The sequence below is a fragment of the Eschrichtius robustus genome, chromosome 2 (assembly GCF_028021215.1).
Source record: "Eschrichtius robustus isolate mEscRob2 chromosome 2, mEscRob2.pri, whole genome shotgun sequence".
Taxonomy (NCBI): domain Eukaryota; kingdom Metazoa; phylum Chordata; class Mammalia; order Artiodactyla; family Eschrichtiidae; genus Eschrichtius; species Eschrichtius robustus.
Genome location: NC_090825.1, coordinates 159281267 through 159308434, shown reverse-complemented (window position 1 = coordinate 159308434; position 27168 = coordinate 159281267). Strand labels below are relative to the sequence as shown.

The window sequence follows — 27168 nt, the reverse complement described above, 5'->3', positions numbered from 1 at the left end:
CTTGAACAGATCGTTTTGGGGGACACAATTTGACACTGGGAATGCTGGCTCTTAGGAGGGTTAGGGTTAGGGTTAATGCAGGGCATCAGCACTGACTCTCCCTCCTTCCCACTTTCCCAGCCAGTGACCTGGGGCAGCCAGTGGCATGTGGATTTTTTTTTGTTGTTGTTGTTGTTTTTTGTTTTTTTGTTTGTTTGTTTGTTTTTTTAAAGGAATTCCTTTATTTTTATTATTTATTTATTTATTTATTTTTGGCTGTGTTGGGTCTTCGTTTCTGTGCGAGGGCTTTCTCTAGTTGCGGCGAGCGGGGGCCACTCTTCATTGCAGCGCGTGGGCCTCTCACTATCGCGGCCTCTCTTGTCGCGGAGCATAAGCTCCAGACGCGCAGGCTCAGTAGTTGTGGCTCACGGGCCTAGTTGCTCCGCGGCATGTGGGATCTTCCCAGACCAGGGCTCGAACCCGTGTTCCCTGCATTGGCAGGCAGATTCTCAACCACTGCGCCACCAGGGAAGCCCGGCATGTGGATTTGATTTCTGGCAGGGATAAAATTAGTGGGGAGGATGATATTTTTAGAAGTCCAAGGGACCCTAGGGACCACCTAATCCAGACATTTAACAGATGGGAAGCTGAGACAGTTCCACGAGACACTTTGTGTTATGGTTGGACACTTTGTGCTGAGGCAGCTGCCGTGGGCCATGGACTGTGGCTCCAGTTGGTGGTGGGGAGAGGGGGAGGGTGGCCACTGAGTCCGTTGTCAGCCCTGGATTCCCAATCGCAGCCTGACGCAGACTCTACTTTGGGCCACCAACACCTACTGAAAGCCCGTGATTTTCCCAGATGGGTTTTTTGTCTGGGGCTGCCTGGAGGGAGGAGGCTGTGCGGGCTGGTGCTGCCACTGTTTCACTTCTGACTCCCACTCACACAGTCCCAGGGCCTGTGGGTGCCACGCAAGGTGAGTTCCCTCTGCAATGCCCCTGCCACCCCCGAAGCCTCTCCTGGGCTGCAGCTCTGCCAACCCATTTCATCTGTTACCCTCTTGCATTGGCTTTGCATGCTCTCAAAAATCAGGGAAATCTCTCCTCTGTTGGAGACTCTCCTGTTTTCTTTGCTGTTTTGGTAGAAGTTGGTGATGTGTTGATGTGAGTGTGTGTGTATGTGTGTGTGTTTCTGTGTGCATGCACATGCATGCAAAACCTATCCTGTCTCCACAGTGCCAGCTGCCTCCCACTGCTTAACGGGATTCTTGAGCATAGTGCTTGATGGGCACATTTTCTGTTCTTGTGCCCAGAAAATCTCATCCTTCTCCCTTGCTCTCCTTGGACTTGACACTGGCATGCCTGCCAGACTTCGTGCCATGGAGTGAGCTCTGGTCCTTAAATAGCTGATCCCCAAGCAGCAACATCCTGGGGCTCCAGCTGCAATTTACAGCTAAGGCCAGGACAGAGGATGCCAGCGTAGGCACCCATGGGCTAGAACTCTGAGCGGCTGGAGTTTTTGCTGCCAGCATTTTCTGTGGAGTTAGCAGACCATCAGGAGTAGAGAAGATGCTGAGGAGGTTTGCGTCTCCACCATTGCCTATCGGACTCTCCAGTCATTCCAAAAATTGTACTGAGCATCTATATGTGTCAAACACCGTGCCAGGCATCAGAGGGAGCTAGAGAAAGTCCTTGCCTCCCCAGGGGTTCCATATGAACTCTGCTGCTGTGCTCCATGACTGGCAAGCATCAGGAACTCTAAGAACTGGAACCTAGGCAGAGATCTGGGAAAAAGCTGCTTCCTACTGAGATTTGTGGAATGGTTGGGGGGAGGGGGTGCTGGGAAAGCCTGGAGGTGAGGAAGGGGGAGGGCAGGGCTGAAGACGGCCTGGTGGCAGGGCCCAATAGAATGGCCACTCTCAGCACTTACCGCAGCCATGTTCATTGTTGGGGTCCCTCCGTCTCACAACACAGAAAGCTCCAGGAGGGCAGAGACTATCTGTGGAACTGGTACCTGGCAGGGAGTCAGTGCTCAGAAAACATCTGAATGAATGAACTTCACAGAGTTTTGTTTAGATCTTGAGGCTACTGGGGAGCAGGAGTTTAAGTTCAGGTTAACCTAGTTAGTTTTATGCTTTTGGAAGATCATTCAGGCAACTGTGGGAAAATGGGAATGGACAGTATGCCTGAGGAGCTTCCTCTGCTGTTCGCTGAAGGGGAATCAGATTTGAACCTAGCACCTGAAGATGGAGGAGGCCACCTACAAGGACCAAAGAGCAGCTGTAAGAAGCTAGGAGGATCCCTGGCCAATAGGAAGCTAGGATCCCAATCCTACAACCACAAAGAACTGAAATATGCCAACAGCAGGAATGAGCATGGAAGAGGATCCCAAGTGCCAGATGAGATCACAGCAGTTGGAAACTTTGATTTTTACCCCTGTAAGCACTGATCAAGGAACCCAGCCATGCCATCCTGGACTTCTAACCTGCAAACCTGGGGGAGAATAAAAGGATATTGTTTTAAGGCACTAAGTGGTCAAATATTACAACAACAATAGAAAATGAACACACCAATTGCTGGAATCATTCACTGAATTGAAAACACAGGTAGAGGGGCAGGTCAGGACAGGCTAGCTGAGAAAAGACACCCAGGAGGAATTGGAGATGATGATAAGCATCCCCACCTCATCAGGTTGTGGAGAGGATCAAATGCTTCGAAAGTAAGTGCTGGATAAACGCTGGCCACTGTGGGTGTGGCTGGAACTGCGGGGAGACCTGGGGCCCAGATGTAGGTGGAGATCTGGGAGTCATTGCAGAAGGGCCGCTGCCTCCAGACACTGAGCCTATCCCATAGTTGTTGATTCCATGGGATGTGATAGGATGGAGAAAGCAGGTGACACTGCCACTGCCCAAGCTCTGCTGTACCCCCTGGGCCTGGGGTCTGTCAAGTGGGCTGGTCCCAGCCCTCTCTGACCAGGCTCACATCTCCTCTGCTTTGAGTGTATGCCTACCCTCTGGAGAAGTGAGGAATTACCAGGATTGATTGTGGCCAGCTCTGGCTTATGAACTTTTTATTACCGTGCTCTGTTGACAGCTGGTTTCTTGCTTTGCCTTTGGAGAGGGGCATGGAGGTCATGGTCCTACTCCTAGAATGTGAGAACTGGAAGCATCTTTGGGGCCTGTCTATTCCCTCTCCTCTGGTAACAGCAGGGGAATGATGAGGCCTGGAGAGGCAGGGACTTCTCCCAGACCACAGAGCAAACCAGGGACCAGGCTCCCCTCTCCCTCAGTCAGTCTTTAGCTGGGGATGGAGAGAGGTGGGATTCAGGGAGCAGCTGGTGGTCCCCTTCCTAGTCCTGTGCTCCTCCTCCACAGCCCCCACTACTGCTGAGGAGGAACAGAAACCTGACCATACTCGGTTTCGTCTGGGCCTTCCTTTTCTACACATGGAAGGAGGAATCTATTTTTCTCTTTCTTCAAGAGGGACAGGGAGGAGGGCAGACAAGCTGGAGTGGAGCAGACTGGGGAGGAAACTGGGTTGAGAGCGTTTGGGGCTTGATAGGGAGAACTTGGGTGTCAGAGTCCATTTGATTTAGATGAGGAGTCAGCAAACGTTTTATGTTAAGGACCAGAGAGTCAATGTTCTAGGCTCTGTGGGCTACACAATCTCTGTTGCAACTATTCAACTCTGCTGTTACAGTATGAAAGCAGCCATGGGCAGTATGCAAACAAATGGGTGTGGAGTTTCTAATACAACTTTACTTATAAAAAAAAGACAGGGACTTTTTTTTAGAAGACCCAATGCTGCCCCCCAAAATTAATTAATTAATTAATTTTAAAACCCCACATATGCCCACATGAAAACTTGTACATGAATGTTCACAGCAGCACTATTCACAATAGCCAAAAGGTGGAAACAACCCAGTCCATCAACTGATAAATGATATAGTATCATTTACGATATAGTATCAGGATAAAATACAGTATACCCATACAATGGAATGTTATGTAGTAATGGAGCACTGACACATGCTACAACATGGACAAACCTTGAAAACATGTTAAGCGAAAGGAGTCAGACACAAGAGGCCACGTACTATATGATTCCATTTCTGTGAAATGTCCAGTACAGGGACATCTATAGAGACAAGAAGATTAGTGGTTACTTAGGTCTAGGGAGGATGAGGGGGTCAGAGGTGATAGCTAAAGGGTGCAGGGGCTCTCTTTGAAGTGATGAAAATGTCCTAAAATTGACTGTGGTGATGGCTGCACAACTCGGTGAATACACGAAAACCAATGAATCGTATACTTTAAACGGGCAAATTGTATGATATGGGAATTATATCTCAATTTTAAAAAATCATCTACCTCAGTTTTCTAAAAGAAGGGACCTTAGTCCATCTAGGTCTTTCTTATTTTACAGATGAGGCACTGAAGCCCAGAGAGGTTAAATGACTTGCCCAAAGTCATTTGTCATTTAGAACCCTGATCGACTACCCATTAGCCATTACATTCTCACCCATTTTACCCTGCTTCAAGTGAGCGGGAGTGGCCATTCACACAAAATCAGTGAAGTCACACAAACCACCTTGGATCTGGCACAGATCTCTGAGACTGGTGTTAGAAATACATGGTGTGGTTTACTGAGGACAGATTTGTTCTTGGCACTTCATTGTCTTATGGCTCAAAAAACTGACACTTGTGACCTGGCCAAGCCAAGATTCCCACACTTTCACTATCCAGCCACATTTCATAAACTTTAAGCTGAAGTTGAATACCAAGTCACAGGAGATGAGCAGAGCGTGAGCTTGGACACTAGCAGACCAGGATTCAAATTCAGCTTTGTGTGAGCTGCGTGAAGCTATTACCTTTATGAGCCTCAGGAAACTGTGAATAATAAAGGTATTCTTTGTGAGCACTAGATGAGATATCACATGTAATGTGCTTGGCATATAAATGTTAATTCCTTCCTCCTTCCATTTGAGAACTGAGAGGTCTTCATAACTGAGACCTTGGTGAGGTCAGTCAAGCACATTTGCTTGAACTGGGTTTCCTGGGGATGATAATTCTTTGTGGAGTTCATCATGCCCAGTGCACACATCTAGGAGCACCTTTCCCCTTTGCAACCCTGACACATTGTCACCCAACCAACAAGGCTAAAAGAGGAATAGAAAACCACCCTGCACCCTCTTGCACTGTTGGTAGGAATGTAAATTGATACAGCCACTGTGGAGAACAGTATGGAGGTTCCTTAAAAAACTAAAAATAGAACTACCATATGACCCAGCAATCCCACTACTGGACATACACCCTGAGAAAACCATAATTCAAAATGACACATGTACCCCAAAGTTCATTGCAGCACTATTTACAATAGCCAGGACATGGAACAATCTAAATGTCCAACGACAGATGAATGGATAAAGATGTGGTAAATATATACAATGGAATATTACTCAGCCATAAAAAGGAACGAAATTGGGTCATTTGTAGAGATGTGGATGTACCTAGAGTCTGTCATACAGAGGGAAGTAAGTCAGAAAGAGAAAAACAAATATTGTATATTAACACATATATGTGGAATCTAGAAAAATGGTACAGATGAACCTATTTCCAGGGCAGGAATAGAGACGCAGGCGTAGAGAATGGACATGTGGACACAGTGAGGGAAGGGGAGGGTGGGATGAATTGGGACATCAGGATTGACATATATACACTACCGTGTGTAAAAGAGATAGCTAGTGGGAACCTGCTGTATAGCACAGGGAGCTCAGCTCTGTGACGACCTAGATGGGTGGGATGGGGGGGTGGGAGGGAGGTCCAAGAGGGAGGGGATATATGTATACATTGTACAGCAGAAACTAACACAACACTGTAAAGCAATTATACTCCAATAAAACAAAAAAAATACTAAGATTGAAAAAGAAAAGAAAACCACCCTGCAGAGCCCTGCCAGCTGTGTGCTCAGAGGAGCTCTGCTCTCACAGCCTCACGTGCCACTTGGGGAGGGCTCCCCAGGGAGGGCCAGAACTTCTACTGCAGGACCTAGCGGGAGGGAGAAGGTGGGGGAGGGTTTGGGGTGAGAAATGGTACAGCAAGTGGTGGACAGTAAGGCAAAGCTGACAGTAGCCACCAGTCCTAAAGCTCAGGAGGGACTATCTTTTCCCAAGAAATTCCAAAGCGCAAACATTTAAAAGGCCAATTTTTGGTTACATTGTGCATACAAACTTTGCTTATTTTCAAATTATATTTTGTTGCTTATATAACTATTCTCATTGTTCAACTGATATATTTTTCTCTTTGTGAAATTACTTGGGGTCTACGGTTAGTATGGATTGCATCCTACTTTCTCTTATTAAAATACTAAATTTTAAAAAGCTACTTGTTTTTTATGTAACGACTGCACTTGGTTACAGGGTTAAAAGGTCAGTTTTCAGCTGGCTTAACTGCCTTGTGCTGGCAAGGCCACGTGCAGACTTCTAAAGTTCCACTTTCTGGCCTGTTTGGCCACCACAAAAATGACGGGCCTTATTGACAAATTAGTTGCCTTTGTCAATCCTATAAGCAAAGGCAACTAATTTGTAACAATGATCTAATTAATATTCATCCAGTGTTCCAAGACAGGGTACATGAAGTAAGTCAGAGGTACAAGATCCACCCCAGTCTAGGCCTGCTCGCCTCCCCAGCGTTACAGTCCATTAATCCTCTAGAGTTAACTGCAAACCGGGCGCCTACTCAGAGCTCTCCCCCACCACACCCCGAAGTCTCAACCCCAGTGTTCATGCTGTCTTCCCTCTCAGCTCTCGCCAACTGTCTCCGCCATGAAAACAGAGAGTTAGGGGATGCCGGTGGGAGGTCGGCGGGAACTGCAATTTTAGATAGTTTGGTCAGGAGAACCTCTCCCGTGGTAAACATCTGAGCAGATTCCTGCGGGAAGGGTGGGAGCGAGCCACCGGCTCCCTGGGGAACAGCGGTCTAGACCGAGGCAATCAGTGAGTGAGTGGGTCCATCCCTTGCCAGGAAAGAGAAAGCAGAGTGTGAAAAATCGTGCTGGAACGAAGGAATCGTTAGCACTGTCAGGCTTTACCTTAACCTTGGCACCTAGGGTACACCAGCCAGGACCAGTTCAGGACCCGGGAACTGACCAGGCTAGGCACTGCCTAACTAAGGGATCAGATTCTAAGGAGGTTTGGAATCACACCGAGCAGACTTCCCATTCTTCCAGTCCGGTCGCAGACCCCGCGCTTTCGGCAAGGATCCTGTCGCCTTAGATGTGGTCACGACCCTACAGGTACAGCCTCCTCCTCCTCCTCTTCCTCCCACCGCCTATTCTGTGACGCCGAACTCTCAGAAGGGCCCAAGCCTGGGTCCTAGCGCCTTCTCACCTACTCCAGGGCCCCAATCCCTCAGGGCTCCGCCCTTCGCCTCCTGAACCCTCCGACTCCGGCCCTAATCCGCTCCGCCCCGCCCCGCCTCAGTTATGGGAGTGGCCCCGCCCCTACGGCCGAGACCCCGCCCCTCAGTGCTCTATATTTAAGGAGCTGGGCGTCAAGGATTGGTCAGAGTCGGAGACCTGAGTTCCTAATTGGTTACGGTGTGCTGCCTGCTTCCCGCAGAGCGGCATGACCCGGAAGTGATTCCTGAAGCGCCGGCCGCGTGGATTAGCATCTTGGGCACTCGGTTGCCGCGGTCGCTGCCATGACCAAAATAAAGGCAGATCCAGACGGGCCGGAGGCTCAGGCGGACGCGTGCTGCGGAGAGCGCACTTACCATGAGCTGCTGGTGAATCTGAACCCCATCGCGCAGCCTCTGGCTTCTCGCCGCCTCACGCGGAAGCTCTACAAATGCATCAAGAAAGGTGCGGCGTGACTTTCCTGGTGGTCCAATGGTTAAGACTCTGCGTTTCCAGTGGAGGGGGCATGGGTTCGACCCCTAGGTGGGGAAGTTCCGCAGGCCGCGTGGCGTCGCCAAGAAAAAAAAAAAAAGGTGCGGTGGACGCCGGGGTGAGCCGGGACAGGACGCGGGTGGCGGTCGGAGGTCCCCTCGACTGATTCTTCTGTCGTTGCAGCCGTGAAGCAGAAGCAGATTCGGCGCGGGGTTAAGGAAGTTCAGAAATTTATCAACAAAGGCGAGAAAGGGTAAGAACCCCCTCCCGCCGGATTTTGCATTTCTAAACGATGACGAAGGTATCCCTGCTACTTAGTAGGTAGTCGGTAAAAGAGCTATGACTCCTCCTCATGTGCAGAAGGTAAATTCCCTTCCGTACGGATGCTGATACATCACTTACACGAGCGCAAAGGGACACCATGGGGAAAGTGAATTCCAGGGGAAGCGAATTGTATAAGCCAGCTCACTTAGGGTAGATCCCAGCTTCATTCATTCAGCGACTATTTACTGTCTACTCTTTTTCAGGCACTATACTATGGGGAGACAATGAATAATCAAATACACACAAAATTACAAGTGTCATAGGTAACCGTGAAGGAAAAGTACAGGGTGCAGTGAGAATGACTTCATTACCCTACATCTTTTCTTTCTGGCATTTATCAGAACCTGAAACTTACTTGCATTTTTATTCCCTGTATCTTCCACTAGGGTCAGAAAGTAAGCCCTTTGAGAACAGGAAAAAGCCTCTCACTGCTTTATTTTCAGAAGTGTCTGGTACATTGTAGGTGCTCCAGAGATAAATAATGCTTGGGGGGATTTGATGCTCTATGGAGTCTGACCCAGGTGGGGTAGCTGAGGTCTGAAGATACAGGAATTAGTTTGTGGGCTGGGGGGGAGGGGAGGCATTCTGCCAGAAGAAAGTGGATTTCAGGGCAGGAGAGGGTAGTAGTGGGCAGAAGTGCTACCTTTGCATGGGGTTTTTGTAAGCCATGGTAAGTTTAGTTTTTGTACTCAGAGCTTTGGAGGCCACCGAGGGTTAAAGCCAGGGAGTGACATAATTATGTTTACACCTTAAGAAGATTTTTCTGGCAACTTTGGAAAGGATCAGAGGTGGAAGAATAGATGGGGAAATTGAGATAGAAGGCTACTGTGGTATAGAAGAGGCAAGGGCAATTTTTGATGGGGTTAGTGATGGCGAGATGGAAAGAATTAAAGTGGATGGATGAGAGGACTTTCCGATATGGAGTGAAGAGGTGTGGGTTCCAGGCGAATGGACAGAGGGCGCACTCACTGAAATAGTGAATAGTGGAGGGAGCCAGGTTTGTATGGGAAGGTCATGAGTTTGGTTTTAGACAAGTTTTTGAGGTGCCTTTTAGACATATGAACCCTCTCCCTAGCAGAAATGTCAAACAGGAAAGTGGCTATAAGGATTTGCAGTTTGGGAGAGGGTCAGGCTGGAGAGAATAGATTTGGGAGTTGTCAACACATAGTTGGCGCTTGAAGCCTTGGTTATGGATGGGGTCAGCTGGGGAGAAAGTACTGACAGGGCAGCCAAGGACCAGGCTGTGGGAACACCAGCATTTAAAGGCTACTGAGGAATTCCCTGGCGGTCCAACAGTTAGGACTCCGTGCTTCCACTGCAGGGGGCCCAGGGCTCGATCCCTGGTTGGGGAACTAAGATCCCGCAAGCCGTGCGGCAAAGCCAATAAAATAAAATAAAGGCTACTCAAAGGAAGAGGAGCCTGCAGAGGAGGAGAGTATATGAGGCAAAAGGAAAACTAGGAGTGTGGATGCAGTGCTTTGAACCAAGAGCTCTTTCCTTGTGTTTTCCTCTCACTCCCCTAGGGAACAGACTCTTCCCTCTGTGTCATCAGGGCTGCTGAGGCCCTTGTCCCAGAACCCCAACACCTTGCCAGCTAAGAGCCCTAGCTGAGGATTCTCTGGCAAGCTTTCATTGGTTCCCTGTCACTCTTGGGAATGATCCTGGAAGCACTCAAGGCCCTTAAATGTGACTAGTTTTTCTAGCCTTCTGTCTGCCCCATCCCCATCCTGGACTCCAGAGCCATCCCTGGCTCCCCAGCAATAGCCAGCCCCTGTGTATCTGGTATCCTTCTGATTCTCTCGACCTTAAATGCTTTCCCTGCCTCCAGCTCCTCCACGTGCTGCCTGACAGATGTTCATCATTCAGCTTTCCTCTCAAGTGTCACTTCCTGATTCATTTTCTGATCTTCCAAGGAGAGCTGAGCTCTTACTCCTTGGCATCTCTCTCATACCTCATCTGTCCCAGCACGTTATGCTTTGTCACACTTGGTGGCATTTACTTGTTGCCAAGCAATAGAGATCACCTCCCCAGAGGAATGCACTCACCAAACAAACCTGCATGAATTTCTAAAGGTTGGGAGACACACATTAATAATTGGGCTCTTTGAGGTCAGGGGCAGCTTACCCATCTCTGTACCCCCAAGGCCCAGCTCAGAGGCAACACTTATGACTGAAAGAGGGAACAAGCAAGCTGGAAATGACAGTGGTTTCTCTTATTTCAGGATCATGGTTTTGGCAGGAGACACATTACCCATTGAGGTATACTGCCATCTCCCAGTTATGTGTGAAGACCGGAATTTGCCGTACGTCTATATCCCCTCGAAGACGGTAAGGAGCACATGTGCCCCTGATCTTGGTCAGCACAGGAGGGAAGGTGTCTGGGATCAGGTATGTGGCAGCAGGCCATAGTGGGAAGGAGCGTGAGCTTTGGAGTTAAGACAGGCCTGGATGGATTCTTGGCTCTGCTGCTTCCTAGATGAGGGACTGCAGATAAGTTACCTCTCTGCACTTCCATTTCCTTCTTGTAAAATGGGAATCCCCTTCTCCATGGACTATGGGAATGAAACAGAAGGTGAACTTGGATATTTAAGTCCTACTAGGCGGGTGCAGTTTCAGAGGGGATGTTCTAGGGACCTGAAGCTGTCCTTACCCTTACACAGCAGAGGCCAGGTCTGGAGTCCAGGGAGTGGGGGATGGCAGGGACCTGGAAAGCACAGGCGCTGCCCAAGGGGACAGCCCCTGCTGGGCTGGAGCCCTTTCACAGTTGCCACGTGGAACTGTAGGCCCAGCGTTGCTGGACCACAACTCGAAAGTTTGCTGAGTTTAAATGGTGGCAACCAATTCAAAATGTTAACGTTGACTGACTAGCACATGTGTCAACGTTGACACTAGCAGTAGTCTGTGGGCTGGATTAGGCTGGTGGATCATCAGTTTGTGACTCCCTGGTACACAGGTTGTGCAGCCTTCTTTCCAAACAGCCCTTCTTTTGCCTTCTCTGCAGGACCTGGGTGCAGCCGCCGGCTCTAAGCGCCCCACCTGTGTGATAATGGTCAAGCCCCACGAGGAATACCAGGAGGCCTATGACGAGTGCCTGGAGGAGGTACAGGCCCTGCCCCCGCCCATGTGAAGGACTTAGGCAGCAACCTGGGCACCTGCTCCAGAAGCTGTTGGATTGGTGGCGCACCAGCTGGCTGGCCTCCTGCTGCCCACATTCACGGCATCTCTGTGGTACCCTGAGGCACGTGTTCTTCCCAGATGGCTCCAACAGCTACTTCACGGCAGCCAAGCCAGCATCTTCTCTATCAGTGCTATTTTCTGTTGAGCTTCAATGAAGATGACGTGGGAGAAGTAAATGCTGAAACTAAAATGTGCTGAGTCTGTGGGTGTTTTTTTAAGCAGCAGCTGCTGGTGGGGCTGAGGAGTTGGTGGGGAAGAAAGAGCAGAAGCAGCCTTTCTCCTCAGAGGACCCGAGGACTTGAAGAATGTTCAGTGCTAATGCTTGGCCACCAGAGCCAGTGCTAGACTCAAGCTGAGAATGGACCCTACTGCCCACCCTGAGCTTTCCACTCCCGCTTCCAGAGTAGCTGGGAGCTGCAGGGCGAGCCAGCTGAGCCCAGGCCCCACTTCATCTAAGCCTGTAGCTCCTATGTCGGGGACACCACCATTCCTCTTTTCTTTTTCCCCAAGAGCCTTAAATGCCACTGGGAAGCTGACAGAAGCAATGTACCCACCCACACAGTAAATTTTAAATAGGTATATGAAGTTAATTGCAGAACCCCAGGCCATCTCTCCTGCTTGGCATAATGGCCCCATAACCTAATCCCTTCAAACATTTTAGACTTATGGTGCCTTCCTGTTCTCAAAGGCCCAGCACAGGACTCAGTACACACAGCAGCCAAGCTTCAGGCACCCTGGCATAAACTGGAAGGACCTTGGGCTTGAGGGTTGGATCTGGTTTAAACTCCAAGCTCTTCTTGACAAGCTGTGAGCCTTTCTGGGCAAGTCATTTCATCTTCCTACATCCCTTCACACTCATTTCTAATAAGGAGGTAATACGATTTTATATGTGTATATGTAAAAGCACCTTGCCCAGGGTCTGCCATCTCCTAGCTTTTTCTCCCAATCAGATGCAGGTTGGGTTCTTTCGACTGGGCTCTGTGGCTGCCATGCTCCCAACCAGCAGCAATGGTTAGGCCATGCCCAGTACCTGTGCACAGTGGGCACATGGTAATTCTTTGCCAGTGAAGCTAAAGGTGGGCAAAGTAAGGAGAAGGTCTGTGACTATATTTGCTCAAAGTTATAAAACAACGGCATTCAGTTCTATCCCAGACTATTTACAGTGGGAAATTGATGCATACAGTTGTGAGGCTGTACAGTGGGAGGAGTGGACACAAGCCTTGGTGTGGCAGTAAGAGACCTGGCTGAGGGCAGGATGGAAGACATCTGCTGTGCCCGCCAAGTCCTTTGCTTCTCTGTCAGTTGCTACTAAGTCAATAGCAAATACAATGAAGGGGAGACAGGGCAGGAGTACAGAGGCCAGAGTCTCCCTGCCCTTAGAGCCAAGGAGCCAGCTGCCGGATGTAGGCTGCTTCATCTCCCTCCTTGGCCTCTGCCAGAGGGCCACTCCAGCCCCTGCCTGTGGTGGCACTCCTCAGACAGTTGCTGTGAAATGAACCACAGTCCACAGAAGCCAACCACCCCCACGGAGACAGACCAAGGCTCATGGGTGAAAAACCTCTTTCAGCAAAGTTCCTCCCAGGCAGGAATCAGAATATGATGCGTTTCCCATCTGCTGGGTTCTGCTCCATGGGACAGTAGGGACACTTCAGCCTACAAAGGGAGAAGAACCAAGAATGTCTCAAGGGGCCAGCCAGCAGAAGGATCACGCCCAGGTGGAGCAGAGCACATGGAACTTACTTTCCTCCGTTAATGAGCTTGTTGAGTGCATCTCGGGAGATGACGTGGCCACAAATGAGCTTGATGGGAGGGTTGGAATCCGACGTCTGCTGGCGGAGGATGGGGCACGCGAACACTGAGTGGTACCAGCACTTCATACCTAGTTCGATCTCAATCTGGGGAGGCCAGCAGAGGGGTGAGTCCCACTTCCCATGGCGGCTGTCCTCCCCAGCGCCTCCTGCTGTACCTCCCCCTGCCAGGCCTCACCGGTAACTCATCCTTGTGACTCCAGACCCCAGTGCACTGCCTCTGCTCGATCACAGCTTTAATGTTCATCAGCACTGGCAGCGCCACACAGCCAGAGGCAAAGCTGCAGAACAAAGAGCAGGGGCTGGAGTGACCCTGACCAAGAACCCAGCAGACAGACAGAAGGACCAGCACATTGTTGGAATGTGACTTGGGACAAGGTTTCAAAGTGGCACTTGATCAAACCGGTCCTTAAAAATCTCTCAGGTCACGCATAAAGCCACATATGTACTTATGCGTCCAACTCTAAAGAGTCATTCTAATGCACCCCCAAATTTGAGAACCTATAATAAACACAAAAGGAACATCCAGGGGACAGATAATCTGTTCATCCCAAGCACTGATAAGTCCTTGGTGTGACAGGGACAGTGATGTCTGGAAGGGCCCCATCCTGCCTGTCTACCCCATTCCGTTGTCACAGTGCGCCTCTGTAACTGCAATCAACCAGGGCACTTAGAAATGGGAAAAAGCAGATTCAGTTCTCAGAAGGACTGGGCGGGGGGTGGGGAGCCGGCTGGCTGGAGCCTTGGGTACCAAACGCCTACAACACACAGGGCAGTTGTGCGCAAAAGAACCGTCCTAAGGCACCGGTGTTCCCACTGGGAAAGACTGTTCTATAACCAGAGTCTGTGGTAACGAATTGGAGGGTGGAGCCTATCACAATGGGGCAAGGCGTGAGATTCCACAGCCAGCCTAAATAAAATACACCACTGTGGTGCGGTATGTGGCGGGGTCAGGTCCAGGTGACCTTTATTCCCTGTGAGGCCCTAGGAGCCTGTTTTCTCATGTAAAATAAGGGTAACAGTACCTCTAACTCCTTGGTTTGTTGTGAAGCCATGAGAAGAATATTAACTATAAAGGAGTCTTCTGAGTGAAAGCTCTCAGCACGTGTGACTCAGCAACTCAAGTCTCCCTGAAGGGAAGTCGTGTTTGAGAGATGAGGTGGCAAGAAGGCCAGGCTGTCAGAGGGTCCTGTGATAATCCAGGGGTGAGGTGCAGGAGACACAGACCTCACTCACGAGACCTTACAAAATGGGAACCTTGACCCTGCCATTGACCTTGTGGTGATCCCAGGCCACAACTCTTTCTAAATCTGTTTCTCCAACTGTAGAAAGAAAGGTAATTCCTATCTGGAAGAATGACTAAGACAGGCAGTTTAGGTCTGTGAAGGCACCAAGCACCATCCCTGGACGTGGCAGGGCCTTGGAAAATTGGGTTTCCCTCAACCCTCCCATTTGTGCTGCCCCCATAGGGCTGGCTGTACCTGACGCTGAGGGGTGACTCCACAGAAAGGCCCAACAGGGAACAAGCATCGCGCGTAAAGGTCTCACAGATCTCGGCCCAATGGCTGTTGTCCAGGAGGTGGCAGTAGGGTGACTTCTCCAAGCCCAGCCGCAGGTATACCAGACTGCCCATCATCACCTGGATCTCTACAAGGCAAGGGGGAATCAGGGTACAAGGAGGCAGCCTTTTCCCAGGGCTCCGCGTCCAGCCCTGCGGTGGCAGGGCTGCAGAGGCAGTATGAGGAGCAGGCTGAGCCCCATGGCTCCCAGGCCGGAGACCTGACCAAATGGGGGTTAAAACGCCCTCTGGCAAAACCAGTTTTCCCTACAATCCAATGAGGAAGTGGGGTCTCAGGCCTGCTTCTGTGGCAATCATGACCCCACAGCATGAGGTAGGGAGGGGTTTCAGTTTCCTTCCCATGCTTTCAGCTGCATCAAGGAGAGAGCTCAGGCCAGCGCTCATGTCTCTATTCTCCAACACCAGCTAATCCCCCCCTTGCTCTTTTTTTTTTTGGCCACACCTTGTGGCATGCAGGATCTTAGTTCCCTGACCAGCGATCAAACCCATGCCCCACGCAATTGAAAGTGTGAAGTCCTAACCACTGGACTCCAAGGGAATTCCCTAATCTCCCTTTTCAAAAAGCTTTCAGGAGGCAGCAGTATCTAGCTAAGATTTCATAACATTGCTGGGTTTTCATGCTGTTTATCTCTAAATAAAATGTGAAGTAATAAATGTGAGTGGAGCTAAAGAAAAAAGTTACTAGTAGTCGGATGGTTACTAATTGTGAACATGTGGAAGGTGAGGCTCAAACAACAGGTTTGGAATTCCTACTGTGAGGCAGAGCAGCATGAGGGCACGCGTGTCGTGGGCAGGCCTGGTGAGCTCTGGGTGGGGGTGTGGCACGTGGCTGGGGACCAGAGGTGGTGTGAGATGAAGCTAGGAGGGTATGGCAGAGGCGGTGAGGAAGGGCCTTGAGTTTGGAGTTCACCTGGGCGACAGTGGGGGAGGGGTTCCGGTAACACACAGCCCCACGTGGGGCAGGGACGGTCAATCCCAGACGTGCTGATGTCCGCCAGAGCCCAGCAGTGCCCACCCTGGCACTCGGGGCACGTACCCCGCTGGTGAAGCCGAGCAAAGGGCTGGAAGTGCCGGGCGTAGCTGAGGGCCTCCAGCTGCTTCTCAGGGCCACCTGCCAGGAGGCGGATGAAGTGCAGTCGGTGCAGCTTGAACTCCAGGGAGCTGTTGAGCTCGAGCAGGCGCTGCCTGTGGGAGACGGCCCATCTGGGAAGAAAGGGGCCAGCTGAGTGTGGAGCTGGTGGGGCGAGAGAAGGGGCCCTGGCGGAGCCTCCAAGAGCCTACGTGAGGCCCGTGAGACACAGCTGGAGACGTGTCAAGTACGCTGAGTGAGGTGAAGAGCACAGACAAGCCCTGTCCCCCGCGGGCCCACCCAAGGGCCAACGTACTCCAATGCTGGCCCCAGGTCTTGTTCATGCAGAGCTTCCAGGATTCGATTCAACTCCAGGAAAGGCTGCTTGAAATCCAAATCCACATTCAGTGTTGATTCCTAGAGGGAGAGAGAACAATTCACCACTGGAGGACAGTGTTTCCAAAATTCTCTGCTCTACACCTAATAAAACCTCATCCACCAAAGCCAAGCTAGAGAGGGCCAGGTTTTGCATGAGGAGCCATGGTCTCTTGCCAGCCACCTGGACCCCTCTTATTCCCAGTTCAGTTCTGGGAGGCTGAGTGCTACATGCTGGCCTCCTAGAGAGCAGACTGCAAACCCCACCCCACCTGCTGGGGTACTGGAGACCCACACTGAGTAGCATGGAGCGAAAATTATTCCTTTTCAGTCCCCCTAATTACGTTCAGGGAAAGTATCCTTTACTTTCACTTCTAGTGTGTCTTTAACACCTAACAAGTGCTACTTCATCATTTTACTAATCTTCCTTTTTAAGAAAGGGACTACCAGGCACTCAGACCTCTGGCTGGCAACCAACTCTAGCTAGAAATTAATAACTTCACTTTTCATTGTATATATATATATTTTACATTTAAAAATTTATTTTATTTATTTGTGTCTGCGTTGGGTCTGTTGCTGCGCGCGGGCTTTTCTCTAGTTGAGGCGAGCAGGGGCTACTCTTGGTTGTGGTGCGCGGGCTTCTCATTGCAGCTTCTCTTGTTGCGGAGCACAGGCTCTAGGTGCGCAGGCTTCAGTAGTTGTGGCATGCGGGCTCAGTAGTTGTGGCTCACGGACTCTAGAGCACAGGCTCAGCAGTTGTGGCGCACGGGCTTAGATGCTCCGCAGCATGTGGGATCTTCCCGGACCAGGGCTTGAACCCGTGTCCCCTGCATTGGCAGGTGGATTCTTAACCACTGCGCCACCAGGGAAGCCCCCATTGTATATATTTTTATAGCTACTCTCTTTTTACATCAGGGGCACTGATTTCTAAAATTTATTTAAAGAAGCAACAAAAGCAAAAAATAAAAAATAAAAAGTAGGACTACATCAAACTAAATTTAAAGCTTCTGCACAGCAAAGGAAACCATCAACAAAATGAAAAGGCAACCTACCAAACGGGAGAAAATATGTGCAAATTGTGTATCTGATAAGGGGCTAATATCCAAAATATACAAAAACTCATATAACTCAATAGCAAAAAAAAAAAAAACTTAAAAAATGGAGAGAAGATTTGAATAGACATTTTTCCAAAGGAGACATCAAAATGGCCAACAGGCACATGAAAAGATTCTCTACCTCAATCATCAGGGCAGGGCAATGCAAATCAACACCACAGTGAGCCATCACCTTGTACTTGTTAGAATGGTTATTATCAAAAAGATAAGAAGTAACAAGTGTTGGTGAGGATGTGGAGAAAAAGGAACCCTCGTGCACCTCTGGTGGGAATGTAGATTGGTGCAGCCGCTATGGATAACAGTATGGAAGTTCCTCAAAAGATTAAAAATAGAGCTACCTATGATCCAGCAATTCCACTTCTGGGTACTTAACTAAAGAAAATGAAAACACTAACTTGAAAAGATATCTGCACCCCCATATTCATCGCAGCATTATTTACAATAGCCAAGATAAGGAAACAACGTAAGTGTCCATCAATGGATGAATGGATAAAGAAGATGGTGTGTGTGTGTGTGTGTAAAATGAAATATTATTCAGCCATTAAAAAAGTAGGAAAATCCTGTCATTTGTGGTAACATGGATGGACCATTATGCTAAATGAAATATGTCAGACAGAGAAAGACAAATACCATGTGAACTCATATGTGGAATCTAAAAAAGTTTTTTTTAAGAAAACCAAGCTCATAAATACAGAGAACAGACTGGTGGTTACCAGAGGTGCAGGGTAGGGTGTGGGAGAAATGGGTGAACTGTTCTTGTTTTTTTTTAGTTTTAATAAATTAAATACAATTTTTAAAATAGCTATTAACCCGTTAAAGGAAAGAATGCATCAACGGAAAGGAGCTGGTCTACACTGGAAGCAAAGTTAAGGGGTGATCTTGGAGGAAACGTCGGACTTCCCATGTGCAGTCCAGAGGGGAGGATGCCCTGCCAGGCCAACTGTCCACTGGAAACAGGTCTCTGGGAACAGGTATCCCTATCAGAGCTGATGACATACATATTTGAGTCATGTAAATAAACTGACCTGTCTGGATACAAGAAAAAAATAATAACGGGGTCCTAATATAAAGAAAACTACCAAGTAGAAAGCAGAACAGGCAGGTACCAGTGCCTTCCCAGCGGGCTCGTTACCTGGCACAGCTCCTCAGCAACACTGAGCATGCCCTGCTGGTACAGGTGCTCCAGGATGGCCATCTGCAGGATCTGCTGCTGCTTCTCCCGAGAGTCCCACACTGCGTCGGAGACTACACCGCAAATCTCAGAGTCAAAGTTCTGACGAGGATGAGAGACAGGGCCCTGTGACTCAGGGTCTCACTTCTCACACTGGCTTCCTGAGAAGCCCTGCTACACACTAGCAGCAGGTGTTCCCGCCCCCAGTCCGGGGCCACCCACATGCTCACCCTGTCAATGGCTTTGCCCACTCGGGAGACACTGCTGTGAATGTCCTTGTGGTCTGAAGCCAGTTTCTGCACGGTGTCTTTTATCTTCCGGCAGCACTGAGACATCACCAGGGAGAGGGTGGCTGAGAGAGGGGTCCCCTGGAGGGCTGCAGAGAAACACTGGCAATGAGTCAGGACACAGAGGAGCAGACCTTGTCCCTGCCTCCTTATTCTAAATGCCAGCATGGAGGCCGGGAAGCAGCCCTGAACTCCAAAGTGAAAGCTTCTACTACAGGTCCTGCCACTTTTTAACTACATGACTTGGAATTGGTCAAGTGGGACATGCCGGTTCATCTCTCAAGAGTCTTCGTTCCCTCATCTGCAAAATGGGGGTGATAGCACTGGCCTTGTAGGTTGCTGTGAAATGAAGATGATTTGGCACTTACTGTGGGCAAGTACTTGGTTTTAGCTCATTTAATCCTCATCACCATTCTATGCAGTGGGCACTGTTAGTATCTTGTACTACAGCTGAGGAAGCTGAGGCCGTAACTTGCCAGATGTCACAGCAGTGATCTGAAGCCCAGGCTCCTCACCACCACACCAGATGGCTCCTTATTATCTTGAAGGAGATACCCCGTGGGAAGGCTTTGAACCATAAAGTATTGTCCCCATGTTAATGCCTCTAATTAACCCAGAGGACACCAGGCAGGCCAGGGTCCTCCAGGGAAGCACAAGGACATTTCTGGCTCAGGATGCCAGGTTTACAGTGGTTTCCACCCCCCATGGCTGGATGAGCCACACGAACTACCAAGAGCACGTGGGGCTTGGAATAGAGAAGGGCAGACAGGGCACGGGTCCCTTCTTCCAGCCCGGCATCTACACCCCTTCTTTAGATGGAAGCACCTCGGTTCAGGGAAGAAAACACGACCCAGGGAAGGGAACGTGACCCAAGAGGGCCAGGGAGCGTCTCAAGCTCCGAGACCAGAAGCCCTGGAAGACAGAAGCATTCTGCCAGGTTGCTAAACAAACAAAAGTGAACTGGAGTTGCTGGAGCACCATGACCACCTCAGGGGAGCACTGCTCTGAGAATGAAGCCAGTGTAGATTGAAGGTATCACATGAGCACTTAGATCCAACTGGGCTGGACCTTTCAGTTACCTGAATCTATAAATCCAGCAACCATACCCCCTTTGTTTGTTTAAGCTAGTCTGAACTAGGTTTCTGTCACCTGTAACTGAATGAGTCCTGACAAATACAAACAGGAGGTGGTGGCTGGGCCTACTCCTACTAGGATGGCTATAACCAAAAAGACAGGTGATAACAAGTGTTGGTGAGGATGTGGGGAAACTGGAACCCTCATACATTGCTGGTGGGAATATAAAATGTTGCAGCTACTTTGGAAAACAGTGTGCCAAACAGTGTGCACACAAAACAGTGTGCCAACATTTTCTTCAAAAAGTTGAACAGAGAGTTACCATATGACCCAGCACATAAAAAAAGAATGAAGTACATGGTACAATAGGGATGAACCTTGAAAACACGCTAAGTGAAAGAATATAAAAGGCCACATATTATATGATTCCATTTATATGAACTGTCCAGAATAGGTAAGTCCATAGAGAGAAAGTATATTAGTGGTTGCCAGGGGCTGGGGGAGAAGGAGAAATGGAGTGATTATTAATGGGTGGGGGATTCTTTTTAGAGAGATGAAAATGTTCTGTAATTAGATAGTGGTAAAGACTGTACAATTCTGGAAATATACTAAAAACCCACTAAATTGTATACTTTAAAAGGGTGAATTTTAATGTGAATTATAGCTCAATCAAAAAAAAAAAGGACATAGGAACTAGGGGTTACCTCTGGTCAAATCTAAGACAATTTGATCATCAAAATAAATAATAACAGTAATGGATTATAACCCATTGAATAATATAAGAATTTATGAGTATGAACTTGGAAGGAAGGAAGGAAGGAAGGAAGGAAGGAAGGAAGGGAGGAAGGAAGGAAGAAAGAAGGAAGGGAAAGCTCCTTTCTTATAGCTAAATGCCAACTAATAAGTGTATAGGGAATGATAGACCAGGAAAAATCACCCATGTTGCAACTAACTTTGTAATGATTGGTTCACGCAAGAATCATCAATGAATGCTAAAACCAGTGGGCAGAGTCTGAGAAAGCACAGGAAATTTATATAGTCTCAAAGTACCTCCCCACAAATTACTCATTGATTAACTCTAAAGAAAGAAATATTAACCTTAGGGTGTAGGAACCTGGCAGACACCATCTTAACCAAAGATCTTGATCAAAGTTAACATCACCCATAATGGAACAAGCTGATACCTTGTACCTCCTGATGTGATGCACTGAGAAACACATCAGTTCTGAAGTACTCTTGCCCAAAATGCAAAAAAATAATGAGGAAACAGCAAACAAATCCAAATCGAGAGACGTTCTGCAAAATCACTGGCTTTAATGTTTCCAAAATGTCAATGTCATGAAAGGCAAAGGCAGGTGGAGGAAATGTCCCAGATTTAAAAAACTAAAGATTAGACACAAGAAACTAAGTGCAATGCTTGATCTTGGATCGGATCCTGGACTGGAAAATAAAATTTAAATGTTTTACGAAAATTATTGGGTAGTGGCAAATTGAAATATGAGCTATATTCATTAGGTCATATTATTAATGTCTAACTTCTTGATTTTAATAATTATACTGTACTTACGTAAGAGAATGCCCTTGATCTTAGGACATATACACCGAAGGCTTAGGTGTATGATATCTGCAGCTTACTTTCTAATGGTTTTAAAAGTACTACGAATATGCAAGAAAACTGATAAAGCAAATATGGCAACATACTAGCAGTTGGTGAATCTTGGTGAAGGGTATATATGAGCTCTTTATACTGTTCTTAGGACTATTCTGTAAACTTGAAATTATCTTAAAGTGTCTTAGACATTCAAAATAGAAAAGCAAATTGAAAACAAAACGTAAATGAAAATAATCTCAGGCAAATTAATAACTTCTGTTGGGCTTTTTGAAATAGCTCAGAGACTTATTCCCCTTCGAAGAGGCCTAGGGATCCACGTATCAATGCCCTAACCATCATCCTTCCAGAACCCTACTATCAAGCAGCCTTGGGGGTCTCCTAGGCCCCAAGGGAGGCAGGTGTGGGGCTCTAGTGGGGGGACACCCACCTGCGCTGGCCAGCTCAGCCCGCAGCTGGCCCACGTAGTGCAGCAGCTCCTCCAGGCTCTGCTCACAGTGCTGCCCATAGGTCAGGAACTTCTGCAGGACCTTGTCCACCTCTCTCTCCACACTTGCACACTGCTCCATGGCAGCCACTGTGTCAGGCCCCACCTGGGCCAGAGGGGCACAGTGAGGAGGGCTCCCAGATCCCACCTCACCATTCCCATATCATGTATCAATGCTTAGAGATTCCCAGCTTACCATATCTGTACAGAGCTTCCATCACCCCCAGCCAGGGTGCCCAGTGGAGGTGCAGGTAGGCGTGAGGACGGGTTTTCTGAATCATGGTGAGAAAATTACTCTGTTTTCAACTCTTTTCATTAGAATCCTTGTTCATCTCTTTTTTATTTTTTTTGGCTGCGCCGCAGCATGCGGGGATCTTAGTTCCCCGACCAGGGATCGAACCTGTGACCCCTGCAGTGGAATCGCGGAGTCTTAACCACTGGACCACCAGGAAATTCCCCTCATCTCTTTTTTAATCAGAAAAGAGAGCAGGCCTTGCAGAGCCCTGAGCAGGGAATACCACCTATGCTATCTAAGTAGAAATCCATACATACATCGCATATTCTAATGTTTCATGTATTTTCATACGTTCATTATGGCCACCTCTTCACTTAGTGGACTTGGTTTTCCATGTACTATAGTGACAGAAGCCATGAAGGCAGTCCTTGAATGGCTAATGCTTGAAAGCACAGCCTATGGAACAAATGCTGACCACAACGACCTGAGAGGCCTTGCCCACCACTCCTACCTCAGCCTCCCTGCCGCTTGCCCACAGACAGGCAGCTCATATTCCCTTGCTCCCTCACAGCTCTGTGCCTTGGTATGCTCTCCACCACCCCTCACTTCCTCGAATACTTGAGAAGCTGGCCCATCCTTTCCAAGGCAGCTCAGAGGTCATCTCCTTCTGCAGCTGTCCATAGCCTGCTCTCACCTGGCTCCCTCCACTCTCACTTGGCACCCTTCTATTTCAGTTTTGATCACTGGGTAACGATCTGTTTGAGGGCTTGCCTCCCCCACTAGACTAGAACATCTCTTGTTGTAAAACTCTTCCTCCTCATGATACCATTGATGAAAGTTGACTTTTCTTGTCCCACCTTTCCTACCACTAAGGTCCCACTCCTAAGTCTCTTCAACACTGGGCCACTGCTCCCCTCCATTTCAGAGCAGCCTTTGACACTGAACACATGGACGATCCTTAAAATGTTGGTGATAGAGTTGACTTCGCTCCCCATCTTTCCATCTATGGGATTTGAAGTGAGAGGGCTCTGTCAAATGCACCTCTCAAACGTTCAAATCTAGCCAGTTGTTCATTCTCTCAAAGAAGGGTACAGAGTAACATCACAAAGAGAATTCTGTGTCCAAAGTGACCATCGGGATTCTCCCAGTCTCACCAGACTCTCTTCCCATTCCCACCAGTACTGTTAGCCCTGGCTCCATCATCTTGGCCCAACCTGTAGCCACTATCTCCTTATCAGACAGGGGATGAGTGATGGACAAATGGTACCCAGGGCCTTGAGATGTATTTACGCCCTCCCTCCTTATGGTTGACACTATCACACTAGAATTTGTTAACCAGGGTGTCTAGAAGACATGCCCCCCTCTTCATGCTCCCTGAGGAAATACCCTATAACTGGAATATGAACCATTACAGGCAAAATATAACAGGGACACCTGTTGGAAATAATATAATAATAATTATTGCTATGAATAGTTAATATTTCATAGGGGCTTATTATGTGACAGGCGCTGTTCTAATGACTTGGCATGCATTAACCAATTCACTTAATTCTTAAAAAAGCACTATGAGGTAGGTACAATTATTAGACCTACTTTACGGATGAGAAAATGAAACTCAGATTAAATAAATTGCTCAAGGTCACGTAGCTGGGAAGTAGAGGACCTGGAACCGAAGCTGGGCAGTCTGGCTCCAGGCTCCAGAGCCCTTCTCTGAAGCACAGTCCTCTCTGGACCAGCTTAACAGGCCACCATCTCACCAGGAAAGGAAAGCAGCCAATATTTGTGGTTGGAATGAGTGTACAGCAATGATCAATGATGACAAGAAACAGGAAAGTAACCACAGAGCCTGTGAGATGATCAACCAGGAAAGATGGCAGTACAAAAGAATGTTTGCCAAGAGTGGGAACCAGAATCACAATTTACTGAAAATAAACACAGCTCAAGAAAGGTTACAACCTCACCAAGGTCAAACAGTATGGCCCTGTCAGACATCAACTAATACCAGGATTATCAAAGGGAAGCCCAAGTCAGCATCTTGAAATTGTATTAAAAAGCTGAGGGAGGAGATGGGTACAAGAATTATCATCCCAGTGCTGTGTTGTGGCAGGGAGTTTGAGACAACCCAGGGGTCTACAGGAAGTGATAAGTCAAGTAAAATGTGGGAGATGCATCTATGGAAACCTGGGTAGCACTGAGAAACCATGTTCCAGATATACCCACAGCAACATCGTAAGATCCCAAAACATGGTACTGAAGGGAAAAAAAAGAAACAAAGTGAAGTCCAGGCAGAATACCACTTATGTTTTTAAAAAATATATGCATACAACCAAGGACACACGCAAATAAAAGGATATGTACCAAATACATCAGAGTGGTTTGCTGCAGTTGGGTGGGGGGGGGGGAGGGAATGGGGGGAATGGGGATAAAAGGGAATATGCAAACAAATGCAAAGGAGAAAAAGGGCCTGTATGGACCAGTTAAATGTACACTGAACTGATAAATGTGATTACCTCAATAAAATTTTTTTAATAAAATAAACGAGATGGGAAAACAGAACTGCTTGCAGGTATTCCATCCGAAAAGCCCAAGAGGCCAATTCAGCCTGTACAGGGTTAGCCACTCTGCCTTAATCACAGCCGGTCATCTTCACCAGGCACAAGGATGGATGAGTGTGAGTTTGTCTTCAGGATTAATCCAGGGAATTTCATTTCCATTATCCTAAGCCCTCCTCCCCAAGGTCTCACATGGACAGAAATTATCTACCAGGGTGATCACCCCGAAACAACACATCAGATCCTGTCACCCCTTTACACATCACTGCCATGGTTTGACATGCATGCCCTCTGCAATTGTACATTCACTTCCTTTGCACAAGCTATTCCTGTGTCTAGAGTGCCCTCCATGCTTCTCTGCACGGAGAACACAAGATGCCGTTTAATCATGAAGCCCGTGAAGCTCTCAATGAAATCTCCCTGCCTCCTCCTCTGCTTCACAAACCAAACCTCTCTCAAGGGCGCCTATACCCTACACATCTGAGTTCTCAGCACTGCGGCACAGTAAACCGCCTATTCACACGTCTGTCTCCCCGCACTAGACTGAGCTGCTCAGGGCTGGAGTCCAATCTCATCCTCTGTCCCCTCAGTGCCCAGCCCAGGGCCTGGTCCACAGGGGGTACATCCATTTCCTAACTAGGGGGCCTGAGCTCAAACTTGTCACAGTTGGGCAGGAAGAGACGTGAGTGTAATACTGAAATCCCCACCAAGGCATGCATAAGGGTTTTGTCCCCAGTCTTCAGCATCCTAACACAAGACAGCCCCTTCTGGGGCCAGGGGAGAAGAAGGGAAGTTTGCGCAAATCACAGAAAGGTCCCCTTTGCCTGACACAGAACTGGACAACCTCCACTGACCCAACACTTAATCTTTTCACCCCCCATCTCTATCCAGTCTTCACCTTACACATCACTCCTCTGCTTAAAACCCAAAAGATTTCCACATACTCAGAATAAGTATGGGAGATGGGTCTACAAGGTTCTATGTGAGTCAACTCCCAACCACCTCTCCAACTTCATCTCCTACCACTCTCTTCCTCAATGGCCATATTCCAACCACACGAGTCTTCTTTCTATATCTTGAACATCAGTTTATTTCTACCTCAGGGCTTTTTCCCTCTGCCTGGAACACTCTTTCAGATCTCCCTATGACTGGGTCCTTATTAGGGTTTCAAACGCATTTCTTCAGAGATGCTCTCCTAGACCACAGTATCTAATGCTGCCCCCTCTGCCCCACCCCATACCTATTAGTCTATCATATCACCCTGTTCCTTTTCTTCATTGCACATCTTTATTTCAAGTTTCAAATCTTTCTTCTGTCATTAACCAAACCTGGAAAGAGGAAACAGCCCACCAGTCTTCTTGGACTACAGCCCCTCCTGGGAGATTCACCTGCATTAGCATGCAAATTACTGGCAAACTCCTACTCATCCTTCAAAAGACCTTAGTCGAATGCCCTGCCTGGCTCCCACGTCCGCAACGGGTTACCTCCGGCTCGGCAGGGTCGCAATAGGATGGGACGTGTGAGTTCGAGCTACTCCCCAGGTAGGGGCGGCTCCCCGAAGGGCCTCTGAGAATGTGGGGGTCCAACTCCCGGTCCTGGCCGACGTCTGAGGAGAAAACAAACCCAAGGGCGGACTGGTGAGGGGGCTTAGTCCCGAGGCTTTGCAGAAGACCCGGGGCCTGGGAGCCTGCGTAGCCGAGCAGCCGCCCACCGCGCTCCACCCTCGGACCGCACCTCCAGGCAGGGAAGCCAGCCGGCTCTCACCTGGTCCCGCAGCCCGGGCCCTGGTTTCCGGCGTCGCTGTCAACGGAACCGGAAGCTGCGGCAGTTCCTCCGAGGCTCCGGATTCGCCCACTCGCGGCTCAGCGGAGGGGTGGCCGAGCCTCCCCCTCCCGCGCACGAGTGGAGTCGCCCGCAGGGTCAGGGCGGCAGTTGGAAACTGCACCTCCGACCGTCGGGGGGCTGCGCCGGGGCTCCCCCGGGAGCCCGAGGCCGCCGGCCCGGCCTCGACTCTGCATGTCTGATGGAAGGAATCGGAGCGACCCACTCGCTGGCCAGCGGGGGTGCGCGCGGCGGCTCCGCGTTCAGAAGCCCTAGACCAGAAATAACTGTGCCTCCCCCGGTCCGCGCCCTCCCACCCTCATTCAAAGTAAAGACAATACCGAACAGCACAATGCATGTAAGGTCCAACAGTTAGGCTTTCCCGCGATGGCTCCTTGATGCTCTTTTTGAAACATCAAATGATGTTTAAAAGAGAAGTCCCCTTTTTTCTGCCCCAGCCCTGCTGCTCCCCTAAGCCCGTACTTAACACACTGGGCAATTAAATTCTGCTGTGAGGGACTCAGCTCTGCCCTGCTGCCCTAAATTGGTCTCTCCCCTTCCAGAATGGAGGGGAGACAGGGGTTGCGCAACCGCCCTAAGGAGGAAGGGTAAGAGTTAGGAAGGAGG

At 48.9% G+C, this 27168-nt stretch overlaps 2 protein-coding genes across 3 annotated transcripts; one reads left to right on the top strand and one right to left on the bottom strand.

Moving 5' to 3' along the window:
- The first annotated feature begins 7579 nt into the window (after nucleotides 1–7579).
- On the top strand, nucleotides 7580–11549 carry NHP2 (NHP2 ribonucleoprotein). Its single transcript, XM_068536473.1, has 4 exons — nucleotides 7580–7832; nucleotides 8043–8112; nucleotides 10405–10510; nucleotides 11184–11549. Exons 1-4 carry the CDS (start codon nucleotides 7673–7675, stop codon nucleotides 11307–11309), a joined length of 462 nt encoding a protein of 153 aa, XP_068392574.1. The 5' UTR covers nucleotides 7580–7672; the 3' UTR covers nucleotides 11310–11549.
- Nucleotides 11550–12445: 896 nt separating this feature from the next.
- Nucleotides 12446–26550, bottom strand: RMND5B (required for meiotic nuclear division 5 homolog B). Of its 2 annotated transcripts, XM_068536471.1 has the most exons (12): nucleotides 26485–26550; nucleotides 26205–26326; nucleotides 22130–22205; nucleotides 21877–22039; nucleotides 18707–18852; nucleotides 18438–18578; nucleotides 16132–16232; nucleotides 15783–15949; nucleotides 14649–14814; nucleotides 13346–13448; nucleotides 13100–13254; nucleotides 12446–13012 (listed from the first exon to the last, which is right to left on the bottom strand). In XM_068536471.1, exons 3-12 carry the CDS (start codon nucleotides 22130–22132, stop codon nucleotides 12949–12951), a joined length of 1209 nt encoding a protein of 402 aa, XP_068392572.1. In that variant the 5' UTR covers nucleotides 22133–22205; nucleotides 26205–26326; nucleotides 26485–26550; the 3' UTR covers nucleotides 12446–12948. The 2 variants fall into 2 exon arrangements, with proteins under 2 accessions (XP_068392572.1, XP_068392573.1); XM_068536472.1 differs by lacking the exons at nucleotides 21877–22039; nucleotides 22130–22205.
- Between the last annotated feature and the right edge of the window lie 618 nt (nucleotides 26551–27168).